The sequence below is a fragment of the Salvia hispanica genome, chromosome 6 (assembly GCF_023119035.1).
Source record: "Salvia hispanica cultivar TCC Black 2014 chromosome 6, UniMelb_Shisp_WGS_1.0, whole genome shotgun sequence".
Taxonomy (NCBI): domain Eukaryota; kingdom Viridiplantae; phylum Streptophyta; class Magnoliopsida; order Lamiales; family Lamiaceae; genus Salvia; species Salvia hispanica.
This window is the reverse complement of record NC_062970.1, coordinates 46,748,610-46,761,318: the sequence shown is the minus strand read 5'-3', so window position 1 is coordinate 46,761,318 and position 12,709 is coordinate 46,748,610. Positions and strand designations below refer to the sequence as shown.

General features: G+C 35.7%; 2 protein-coding genes across 2 annotated transcripts; one reads left to right on the top strand and one right to left on the bottom strand.

Annotated features, from left to right (window-relative positions):
- Positions 1 to 885: 885 nt before the first annotated feature.
- On the bottom strand, positions 886 to 1,893 carry LOC125195577 (disease resistance RPP8-like protein 3). Its single transcript, XM_048093714.1, has 2 exons — positions 1,641 to 1,893; positions 886 to 1,391 (listed from the first exon to the last, which is right to left on the bottom strand). Exons 1-2 carry the CDS (start codon positions 1,891 to 1,893, stop codon positions 886 to 888), a joined length of 759 nt encoding a protein of 252 aa, XP_047949671.1.
- A 4,881-nt stretch (positions 1,894 to 6,774) lies between these two features.
- Positions 6,775 to 11,876, top strand: LOC125194035 (late blight resistance protein R1-A-like). The gene is made up of 4 exons (XM_048092035.1): positions 6,775 to 7,287; positions 9,131 to 11,380; positions 11,464 to 11,494; positions 11,584 to 11,876. The coding sequence occupies exons 1-2, from the start codon at positions 6,865 to 6,867 to the stop codon at positions 11,354 to 11,356; spliced, it is 2,649 nt and encodes an 882-aa protein (XP_047947992.1). The 5' UTR covers positions 6,775 to 6,864; the 3' UTR covers positions 11,357 to 11,380; positions 11,464 to 11,494; positions 11,584 to 11,876.
- Positions 11,877 to 12,709: the final 833 nt, after the last annotated feature.

Here is a 12,709-nt window from a genome sequence, read left to right as displayed (position 1 = left end):
GAAGGGAGTACTAGTTTTCTAGTAGAATGTGGAGTTTACTATCTAATATCGAACATAGTAAGTTGGGACTTTAAACTGTGGAGGTTCTAAAATTATTTCGTAGGTGGAAGGATTATTATAGATCAAGATACTTTTCTCTGCGTTCATACAGAATTATCAGAAAATAAATTATAGAGAAAAGATATAAAATAAAAAGGACATTCTCTTGTAAAATAAAGCCAACTATAACATTGTTCCATACTCATTTATTTTCGTGTGTCCACATTCATTTAATGGGACATACCGCCCATAACGACAGTACATATTTTAATTCATTTAATATTTTCATACAAAGTATTAAATTTAATAGATAATAATAAAAATAATCATTATTTATAATTAATATGCCACATAACTCCTATACATTATGACATAATTTGGCATTTTATCGCTTGGAAGACATCGACACATGCATAGTTCTTTGTGAATTTTGTTTTAAAATTTTAGATATCTATATCATTTTTTTAAGAAAATCCTAGAATTATTAAAGGAAAAAAGTGAAATGGACTAAAAAAGTTTTGTTTAATAAGTTAGTGAAGATATAAAGCAAAAGAGAAAAGAAAATAATATAAGAAAGAATAAAGGGGTTGATTTTTGAAAAAAAAAAGAAAAATGACTTAATTACAGTGACACGAATGTAGTAGTACTACAAGTTATGGGCTGATATCCACCTCTAATATGTTGGAGGTTAGACTTGAATTTCTAATCTTTGTTGCAATGCGTTTTGTAGTTACCATCTTAAACTTCCTAAGATACATCATCGACCCAATCTCTTTCGGGATGGTGTTCAAATGTGGACAGTTTTTTATTTCTAATTGTCGGAGTTTAGGGTTTAGGGTTTAGGGTTTAGTGTTTCGACATTTCACCTTCTCTAACATGTAAATTTCTAAGATTCCACAACTCACCAATGCGAAGGACCTTAAGCGAACGAAGCCCATTGTGTTGGATCACCATTTCCCGACTAATGTATGCATTCCGCAGTTTGAGGCGCACTAGGTGGGGCAGCTTCTTCAGTACCGGCATGGGGTCTTCGTCAAGACAAGTATTTACCAAACTCAAGTAACGAATACGTGGAGGGAAATGATCCGCACTTGGTAAACTAGATAGGCGTCCATCCAGTTTGATAGCTTTGAGTCTATGCAGAGCAACAATCTCATCCAAACACGACACGCTTCTGAAACGATACCCTTTCAAGATAAGGTGATCAAGAACCCGATATTTCTTCAACTTAGCAAAGTTCTTGCCTACATCCAAGTTTTCATCAACTTCTTCGAAGCCCAATTTTTTGAGACTAGCCATCATCTCATATGCCCAATCATAAATAGAGGTGTAGGCTAGGGACTCTAGCTTGCCTATTTTCAAAGGCTTTCGGCATATCACATCAGACCAGGGACGGATTCAGGAATGTAAATGGAAGGGGGCAAAATTATATGTACAGATAATTTGAGAATTTAAGAAGGGGCAAATATAAAGAAATTTTACAAATTTTGCAAAATTATGAAATAAAATAGTAGTACTACATATCAGTATATTTGAGGATGGGCATTTGCCCCACCTAGTAATACATTACATCCGTCCCTGCATAGACATGTGGAGATTACGAAGGTTTGCCATTTTTCGTATAATATCCGACACCTCTAGCATAAAGTTTAGAGCTATATCAAGTGTCTCAAGCCTCTTCAATCCCCTCAACGAGTGTGGGATCTCTTGTATGTAATTGTTTCTCAATCCCAAGTATATTAACTCGGACAATGTGCCAATAGTTTCTGACAAAGTCTTCACCCCAAAATCTTCTAGGTCGAGTATTTTGAGTAGCTCAAAACTCTCCCAGTAAGACGGGCCAGCATCATCCATGGAAGGTGAGAGAATTAAGGTTTTTGTTGCCTTGACTCGTGGAATGATTAAACTTCTCTCTGTCGCATTGGATAACACGATGACGAGGATTCAACAATGGTCTACTATTTCCATTGCTTCTTAAGATCTCAAAGCCCATTTCCTCCTCTGCTTTTTTTATGGATAGCATGTGAAGCACGGGATTCATGCGACACTTTTTTACTTCAAATCTATTTGGAAACTCATGCACGACTTCAATAATGGATTCTTTAACTAAATTGACACATTGTTCTTCACCCATATGATGTTCCTCAGGTGTCCTTGGTATGTGTACTCCACTTGCTGTCCAAATTTGTTCCAACTTTTCTTCCCTTATTACTGCATTTTCCTTAAAAAGGGACATATGCAAGAAATATGGCTTGAGTTCTTCATCTAATCTATGATACATCGGTTCCAATAACTTCAACGATTCGCTCAAATCAACTGAATCGAAAAGTTCTTCCCACTTCACCCCTAAAAGTCTTTGTTTTGCTTTCTGCCTTGCAACATCTATTATAGCTAACGGCAAACCACCACATTTTTTCAACATCTCCTTCTGATACGAGATATCTCTATGAATATTCTCTCTACCCTATTATTTAGTTAGTTATTAATTTAGCATATCTTTTTCATATTTTCCCATATATCTCTTAGTATCTTTTGTGTTGCTCCTTAAGTTAGTATCCCTATTATAAATAGGGCTATTGTTATCATCATTATTCATTCAAGAAATATCAAATTATCTTATTTTCCTTTTATCGTGTTTTACTCTCTTTGTTTGGTTTGATCGACGGGCAAAGCTTCCGCGACTACCGTTTATCCCTAAATTTGACGCCAGAGTGATCGTGGGCAACAGCTCCCGCGACGTTCGACGCAAATTATCCGAGTTAAGGAACTTCACCCTTAACACCTTCCCCTTCCTCTCCAACTCCTTTGAGAATTTGTTCTATCACTAGTAGATTTATCAATCGTTTCCAAAAACAATTTCCAGCTCTTGTCAGAATCCAAAGCTTTGTGAACCATGTAGAGAACCAAATTCATACCATCATAGCAACTTGTGTACAACATTCTACTCCCATAGTCTGCTCCTGAAAAGCATTTTTCATACAAAAGAAGACTCAAAATTGTGAAATTTGGATAATAATAATTAGACTATTTGAAGACATACATACCTTCTTGAAAGCCTCTTAACAAGGTAACCATTTGCATTCCTTTTAGCAAGTTGTCAACAACTACGAAAAATCGCTTCCCTTTCAGGTGATGGCGAAGCATCTGTCGTAAACTCCGGTTATCCTTTTCCTCCAACAAGTAATCTCTCTCATTTAATCCCTTCTTTCCTAACACCATCTGTTGTATGAGTTCCACAAGCACCTCTTTATTGCTCATGTCACTACAAAAGGACACCCATGCACGCCTCTCGAACCAGCCAGTGATGGCCTTATGGTTGTATACCTGTCTGGCAAGAGTTGTCTTTCTCAATAAATCGTTTTTGTGGGATTTTGGAGAACATAATTCAATGCAAAATAACATTTAAATAGGTACTCCCTCGTTTCACAGTAATAGAGACATTTCATTTTCTGCACTCGTTTTGAAAAAATGATACTCCCTCCGTCCCATTAAATATGCAACATTTGCTTTTCGGCACGAGATTTTATGCAGTGTTGTTTTGTGAGTTAATGGAGAGAGAGTAAAAAAGAGAGAAGAAAAAGTAGAGAGAGTATTGTTACCTTTTATAGAAACGTTTCATTTTTAATGAGACAGACCAAAAAGGAAAACGTTTCATTTCTAATGGGACAGATGGAGTATTAAATAGTTAAAGGGGAGAGGGAGTAAAGTAAGAGAGAAAATAATATAGAGAAGAGTCTTATCTACAAAATTCTCTCTCTTATTTTAATTTTTCTCCACTTTAACTATTTATAATTATTTTTTCAAAATGAGTGTGTAAAATGAAATGCCTCTATTACTATAGAACGAAGGCTGGTTAATGATGGATAAATCGTGGAAGAGCAATCATCTGAATTGACTTTCGATTAAATTGAGCCACGGAAATTCGTAAAACAATTAACTAATCACAGTGAGGCCAGTTGATTTTTTGAAAATTTATTTATCTAATTAAATAGAAAAAGAAAAATGGTTAATACAGAAGTATTTTTTTCAGACTTAGGATGTTGGCCCAAAAAATATTCTTTCGCATGCAGAATAAAGACCCAGATTAAACAACTTAGTTAGATTATATCCCAATTAGCCCAAAGGAAAATTTCTATATTTTGACCCAATTTTTGGTAATGGGCCTTACTATATATGATCTTCTCAGGGGAAAATTAATTATCCAACTTTAGAAAATTAGAAATAATTAATTTATATATTAAGCATAATAATGATAAATTCACTTTGCATTTTTCTTATTTTACTTGTAAAATTAAGACTTTAGTTTCAATGATCCATGAAACGGATCAATTGAACCTCCATTTTAAATTGTACGCAAAACTATTTCAGTTTGAATTGATAAGACATTGAATTAATAAAGAGAAAAAATAAAATAAAATAAAATGAAAAGGACATTCACTTTTAGCACAAAGCCATGAGAAGCATAATTATTAAAAATTAAATAGAAGATAAAATAAAATCATGGGAAGCATTACCACCAGCACAATGTTTCAAGATTGCCCTATATATAATGCTCAATTTCCATAATTTGAGTTAGTTTTTCTTGAGAATTCATCAAAACCATAATAACTTCACAAAACATTGTATACATATATATTTTCCTTTAAACTCAACTTTATGCATTTGACTTTTAGAAGTTGTGTTTTAAGACATGTACTAAGTACTTTAATTTCAATTAATTAGGAATTGTCATATGATTTCATTCTTCAATCTGTTAGTAGGGTCTAATATAACAACAAATCCAACTTGATAATTAAAGAAATCGAATTGATCCCTAAAGTTAGCCATCACAGCTGGCCTTTCACGTTCACAAAGATAAAAATGATTTAAAAAAGACCATTGACTAATTAATGTAATACAGTAATTAGTTCACATTTAACCACTTGAAATTTAATATGGTACATCTATAGACTGATTAGTTTTGTCTTATAGTGATTTATTTTGTGGGATTAGTTTTCAAATGAAACTAATGAATTAAATTAAACTAGATACCAACTCAAACTTAAATTATTCATTAATAATTTTAACTTGGTCTATTGCATAAATTAGCTTTCTAATACTCATATTTTTATATTTAAGCATTAACAATTTATCCAAAAAGTATAATAAACGTTCGTATTCATATGTATAGCATATTAAACTCAACCAAAAGTTTGACATTTTATGTATTGACAGCCTAGCTACCGATGAATGAAAGCATAGATATTGTAAAAATATTCAGAGTAATTATATTATTGAAAATATAGTGATGTGGTAGGGTATGAGTGACATTAATATTTGTTTTATTTAAATAAACAAATATCAACTTGCTATTGAATATTGTATCACATGAATCTATACTAAATATCACCTGTTTAAAGACACCATAACTATTTTTTTGATATATAAAAGTTTTTAGTTATATTTATTCACAAACCCAATATATTGTGAAGTCAACGGACCCTTAATTATGGATTAATTCAAATAAGTAATCTGATTAATACGTTGTAGATAAGAATCATGAGACTTTACACGCCTTCACATATAACAACCTTATTACAATAATATTATATTTATAATATTTAAATAAAAAAAACAAAACCACTATACATAAAATAACAATTAAAGGACCCACATTACAAAAGTTCTAACCTTATAACATTGGTGAATACACTATGCTACTTATTGGTTAATTTGACTAGTTCAAAACTAATTAAAGATCGGCATGTTTATGATTAATATAGATCTGCTAAAATAAAAATTAAGAGTTATTCTCAACTCTAAGATGGTAACGATAAATGGTGGATTCATAATGTTGTTGAATGAATTCGTAGTTTATGTTTGATTTCACGAAAAATGTTTAATTTTTGAATTTATACATTTCAGAGCAAAACATATCCCACATATAATTTGTTCGTAATTTCTATATTAAAGAGGTTTTAGCTCAATCCTTCTCTACAAATCTAATATTTTATTTTGGATATGCTTATTTAATTATGTAAGTAACCATGTGCATTGATATTGCAAATTAGTACATCACATGCTAAGATGCTTTGTACAAATTAATTTGAGCAAATAATAGATTAAATTTAACCCATTGTAATTAAGGATCTATAAACTAATTACTCCGAGAATCTCCATAATATAGCCCGGATCGATACGACGACTTCCTTTGATCTTATACCTTCAGATCTCACATCGGACTCAATTAAAATTAAAATCAAGTAAAATTTGTATTTAGTTTCGAATAAAAGGAAGACCGAAAATACATAAAACAAAATAAAATCCAAAAATTAATATCCGGTGGCAAAATTCCATCGTATATAATGGTGTAGCAATGACATTGAGTCCTCAGTCCCCGTTTCGCAAGTCCGGTGCGAATTTCAAGAGTGTCGTCGGCTAGAACTGTATCACATCTTTTTTAAAAAATAAAAAATAAAAAAATTAACTCCTATATGAAGGAGGATATTATATATAAACTCCTAAGAAAGGAGGAAATTAAACTGTAAAAAAAAAATTAACTTCTCCCGAACTCGGCACCTCATACATTGATATCTAAGCTCCTTGCCGCTAGGACAAATGCTCTGGACTAGAACTGTATCACATCTTAAGATGCTTTAATTTGTTAGTAATTTAAACTCCACTAGATATGAATACGTGTGAAAGCTCAAAGTAAATTGCACTTATTTATATATACAAGAGTGGAGAGCATTGTACATAAATGATGCCTACTTCTTCCCACTCCAGCAAATAAAAAAGAGAGAGGCAAAAAAGCAGAGAGAGGGAGTGAGACACAGAGAGACAGAGATGGCGGACGCAGCAACAGAGTTCCTGCTGAACAACCTCAAGGAGCTCGTGCTGCACCAAGCCCATCTAATCAACGACACGGAGGGCAACGTCAAGAAGTTGGAGAGCGACCTCCTCCACTTCCAAGCCTTCCTCAAGGACACAGTGAAGATGAGGAAAGGCAACAACAAAATACAGCTGATGCGCAAGGAGATTCACGATGCTGTTTACGACATCGAAGACATCATTGATGCATTCGTGGTAAAGAACAGAGAAGCAGGGTCGAGTAGTCGTTTTATCAGAAAAATCCTGACTGGCCACAAAAAGCTGCTCAACCTCAGCAGCATTGGGCAGACGGTGGACGCCATCAGCGGCCGAATCACACAGTTGAGGAATGAAATCAACCTCACCACCCACGATGACAAAAATGATACACCTTCTGAGGTAACCCTCTCATATTATCATATGCTTTTTAAAACATTTAGGTACATCTATGATTAGGAAAACAATTACTTGATCAAGATTCAAGATGCTGTTCTCTATGAGTTAATGCTGTGAAATATTTAGTGCAAATCGAATGTTATTTGGCATAAATTTAACTTGGCACACGTGGACTATTTGCACCAGTCGTTGTGGTGTGCAACATCCCAGTACACTTGGTACGAGGGCGTTGCGTGCCACAACTGCTACAAATAGTCCGCGTTAGTACCCACCTTTTAATTTCAACCACTATCTACCATGACTATGGTTAACTTTTCTACCTATTAGCAGTTTGGTAGGATAGTTGTATGACCAAAAATGACCTAAAATGTAAATATAAACAATTTAGTTTGGGTGCATTTCAACACAAGTCATTGCCTCTAGTCTCCAATGTGTTTTCCTAAAATGTTAATTTCTCTTGTAACTAATGATAGCTCTATATTCATCAAGCTCTAATGAAACTATTCTGTATCTTATATTAAAAACTTTTGTTTTACCATTTTCATCTCAAGTCTTTAATATTGTCACATGTTAATTTTCTAAGGATGCGATAAAAGAATTCAAGCTAGAATGAATTTAGTGGCGGACATACATGGTGTGATGGAGGGCCACTAGAACTCCCAACAATTTTATCGTTATGTATATACATTACCCATAAAATTGTGTAATCTAGTACTCCCTCCATCCCAATAAATATGAAACGTTTGCTTTTTGGCACATGATTTTATGTAGTGTTGTTTTGTGAGTTAAAGAATAGAGAGTAAAGTAAGAGAAAGGGAAAAGTAGAGATAAAGTTATTTCTATTTCAAGAAACGTTTCATTTTTAATGGGACAACCTAAAAAAAAAACATTTCATTTCTAGTGGGATAAAGGCAGTATAAGTGCAAGTTGCTTTTTAGAATCGGTCTTAGAAAACTTCTTTTTTAGAAGCCTGAGTTTGAATCCTAATGCGTAATAGTTTAATTCTTGTGTTATATGGTTTGGGGGCCCAGTGTAAAATTTCTAGATCCGCCACTTAAAGCAAATAGACTATCTAAATTGAAAACAAATCCTCTAACTCAAAATCGGCTCAATATACGGAACCTTCCTGTGGGCGTCTTACTAACATTCTATTTCTAATGTCTACATTAAATTCTTGACTTATCAAATTCAGAAACCTCGAGATTTCATCATATTTTCGCATCCCGCAGTTGCTCCAACTTGGATTGCAAATCTTTTATTCATCGCCAAGGATGGCCTCTTCCTCTTCCTCTTCCTCTTCTTTATGTTCCTTGATACCCCCGCAGTTGATCCAATACAAGATGATGTCATCTTCTTCCTCTTCCTCTCAATCTTCCTTTCCTTCTTCATGTTCTTCGTGTTAAGTTCCTTGTTACCGTCTTCTATTATGTTCCTTGTTACATTCTTCATTTCCTATTCATCTTCCTTGTTAACCCCACATAGTGACATGACAATGATGGCGTCATCTTCTGCATCTTCTTCTTTATTACAAACCAAACATGAACACTCGTTCAAAAGACTAGCCAGTTAGGAAGAGATAACCTATTTGGTCTATAAATCCAACCAATTGCTCTTCATAACCGATGTGGGACATTGGTGTCTGACATTCATCTTCTTCTTAACATTCTTCTTTGTCCTTATCTTGCTCTTCTTCATTATCTTTGATCAAAGATAATTTAGTGGAATGTTCCAATTGAGCTGATTATGAATGTTTGAGGGAGTCGTGGCATAGTTCATGTCCTATCTAACCATTTTTCCATAATAAATTATACAAGTATACTGAACTCAAAGTAAAATTTTCAAACAGCCTCGACCACCAAGAAAGGACAAGAATGTGGTGGGATTTGCAGACGTGACCGAAAGCCTCATACGCCGTTTGAGTCAAGAAGCCGACCGTCTTGATGTCATTTCTCTGACTGGAATGTTTGGGCTAGGCAAAACGACGCTGGCATGGAAGATTTATAATGATCCTCAAATCATCTTAAAGTTCCCTACCCGCATATGGCTTACTGTTTCAGCAGAATTCAAAGAGAAAGATATCTTTCTACGCATCCTCAGCCAATTTACCACTCTAGACGCCGACATGCGCGCCAAAGATGGCGATGAATTAGCTGATATTGTATCCAATTATCTCCAGATGGGCACTTTCCTAATAGTGATGGATGATGTATGGAGCATACCTTCTTGGGAACGACTTAAAAAGGCTCTCCCGTTGCAAGAAAAAAAAAGTAAAGTCTTACTCACCAGTCGTGAAGAGACTGTGGGAAGCCATGCTAGTAAGCCAAAACCCTTCGTGCCATTGCGTGCCTTTGAGCCAGAAGAAAGCTGGGAGCTGTTCCGGTTGGAGGCACTGGGCAAGCTCGATTGCCCTCCTCAACTGGTAAAAGTCGGGAATAAAATTGCAAATGATTGTGAAGGATTGCCACTTGCGATAGTAGTCATAGGAGGCATCCTTTACGAGTTATCAGACCCAAAAAATGTGTTTGCAACTAAAAGGAACTGGATTAAAGTGTCGGAAGATGTGAACTCATATCTCAGTGAGAAGGACCCGCTAGAACGCATGACAAAATTCATATCTTTGAGTTATGAGAGTCTACCTCACTACTTGCGACCTTGCTTTCTCTACCTAGGGCTGTTCCCAGAAGACTATGAGATTTCAGCTTCGAAATTGATCCGCATGTGGATTGGAGAAGGGTTCATACAACAAAAGGATCCGCGTATTCCATTGGAGGAGGTCGGACAGAATTATTTGAAGGATCTCGTTAGTAGAAACTTAGTCAAAGCTCTCAAGTTTAAAGCTGATGGTAATATTAAAATATGCCAGATTCATGATACCTTGCGTGAATTCTGCCGCATTGAAGCTGCTACTGAAAACTTTCTCCAAGAGATCAGGCTCAACGAACAAGGGCAATGTGTGCCTCCCATCTCTGAGTCGTGCCGCCGTCTTTCTATTCATTCTGATTACAAACGCTATATCTCATCAAAATCTTCTACTCCTCGTGCCCGCTCATTTGTTTGTTTTTCTAAGGAGCGCTGTGATGACCTGTCTGGGAGAGACTGCACAAGCCTCATTAAAGCCTTTAAGTTTCTCAGAGTTTTCGACATTCAACCCTTGATATTGAAGGATATCGATACAGACCTCTACACTTTGATTCATATGAGGTACATTGCCTTGTCCACCACTTTGTCGATGCTTTGTCAAGATTTCAACAAGATTTGCAACATGCAAACTCTTATCATCAACACCACATCTCCTACCCTCAAAGTTAAAGCCAACATATGGGAGATGAGGTACTTGAGGTATTTTAAGACAGATGCCTCTGCAACCTTGCCCTCGGCCAAGGACGGTGATTGTGCAAAGGAGCTTCAAACACTCGGCTTAATCTCCGTGGAGAGTTGCAGAGGACTTCATGAGCGGGCTCCCAATCTGAAGAAATTGGGCATCCGTGGGAAACTAGCCTTGCTTTGCGACGAAAAGGGACCTTTTGATAGTGTGAGGAAGATGAGATATCTGGGAAAGCTGAAACTAGTAAACGACAAGGCACAAGACACGGAGCAACTGAATTGCCTACCAAAAGTTGATCAATTCCCATCTGGACTCACAAGCCTCACACTGTGCCGGACTTCACTCAAATGGCAAGAAATCTCTATTCTCAGATCGCTCCAGAAGCTTGAGGTGCTCAAGCTAAAACAACAAGCCTTTATCGGGAACACCTGGGAGTTAGAAGATGCTGTTGGAGGTTTTCCGTCTCTTCAATTCCTGCAGATTGAACACACAGATTTAGCTTTCTGGCAGGCTAAATCTCATCACTACCCGAAGCTTAGAAGCCTTGTGCTCAAGAACTGCGACAAGCTTCGTGAAATTCCAGTTGATCTGGCTAAAGTAGAGAGCTTCAAGATGTTGGATTTAACTACATGCACAGATGCAGTTGACGCGGCCAGGAGTATTGCTGCTGAAAATGAAAATATATTTGGCAAAGAATCTGATTTCAAGCTCTCCATCTTTCCACCTCCTCCTGCTCCTGTGAAATGATCAAGATTCGTTTACCATTGGCAGGTGAGTTATCTTTCAAACCCCAACTTAATCTTTATAATTTCATGTTATATACTCTCATATCGATTATCACTTGTTTAATGCAGCATTGGTCACACATTTCAAGCTTCTAATCAGGTAGAGTTTTTGTAACCTAAACTTTTTCTACATCTTTTGTTACTTTTGTTGGTTTCAGTGGTTGATACATAGCTTGCATTCATTCACAGGGTCTGGTGCAATGTGGCTCGCTTGAATAACTGCTGCACTTGGCTTGTTCTTATGTTGAACTGTTTCCCTTCTTCGAATAGTCGAGCATGTTTGCTCGGATTTAATAAATGCCGCACTTGATTCGGCTTGTACGCTGAACTTGCAAAACATTGCCTTGTTGTGTTGTTACTTGTATTAGACCTGATTTCGCTCTTTATGGCGGATCAGATCATTTATTTTTCCCATCTTAATATGTATGTGTTCATTATGCACATTGGAGATCATTTATTCCCTATTGTGATTGTTTTGTTCATCATATCTTCATATGGAATATGATTGTTTCTGTTTTTCTTAATTACACATTGAAGCAAGAGGCATAAACATGGAATATCATGATTTTCATACTTTAACAGATCATGGCATAATCATATACCTCCAACAGAATATACAAGAGTATTTGGTTTTACTAATCTCACAAGCTATTTAGTTCACATAATTAAGAATTTTGCACCTTTCAATTTTATTCAGAATTTCTTCCCAAATCAGACTAAACTCATCACCAATTCAAGCAATCATTCACCAAATCCTAAGAGAGAGGATGAATTTCCCTTAATTCAAGCAATCATTCACCAAATCCTAAGAGAGGGGGTGAATTTCCTTCAATTCAATCTACATTTTGAAGCTTAGAGAAAAGCAATGTATAATGAATTCATACCTTAATTACACATGATTTGAGTTGATTTGGAGGTCTTGGAACCTCAAGCTACAATCCTTCATTGATAGAAGATGGTGGATGTGCTGTGTGAAGTGTGGGGGTGCACGTCGGAAGTGACGAAGCGACACGGCGGCGTCAGCCGTCGGATAACAGAACAGCGGTGGCGATGGCGGTGTGGGAATTGCGGAGAGAAAAAAGTGGTCTAATTTTGACTTTTGAAATTAACTTTCAAAATTTATTGGGCTGAAATTGGGCTCTTAATTTCTATTATCCTCTTCTTTCCTTTATGTACTCCATTAAGCCCATTGTTTTTTTTTTTTTTTTTAAAATCTAATCATACTTGTATGTTAGCATTTTAACTTAGATATTTAATTTTCATACATAATTCTAGTTAATTGATTGAATTAAAATTGGGCTATTGGTAGCTACTC

Bases quoted from the DNA above. Each gene is read 5' to 3' on its own strand.
- LOC125194035 (XM_048092035.1), top strand. From the start codon at position 6,865: ATGGCGGACGCAGCAACAGAGTTCCTGCTGAACAACCTCAAGGAGCTC. The intron at 7,288-9,130 runs GTAACCCTCTCA...ATTTTCAAACAG, and splicing joins AAAATGATACACCTTCTGAG to CCTCGACCACCAAGAAAGGA.
- LOC125195577 (XM_048093714.1), bottom strand. From the start codon at position 1,893: ATGGATGATGCTGGCCCGTCTTACTGGGAGAGTTTTGAGCTACTCAAA. The intron at 1,392-1,640 runs GTAATCTCCACA...CTTTGAAAATAG, and splicing joins ACGAAAAATGGCAAACCTTC to GCAAGCTAGAGTCCCTAGCC.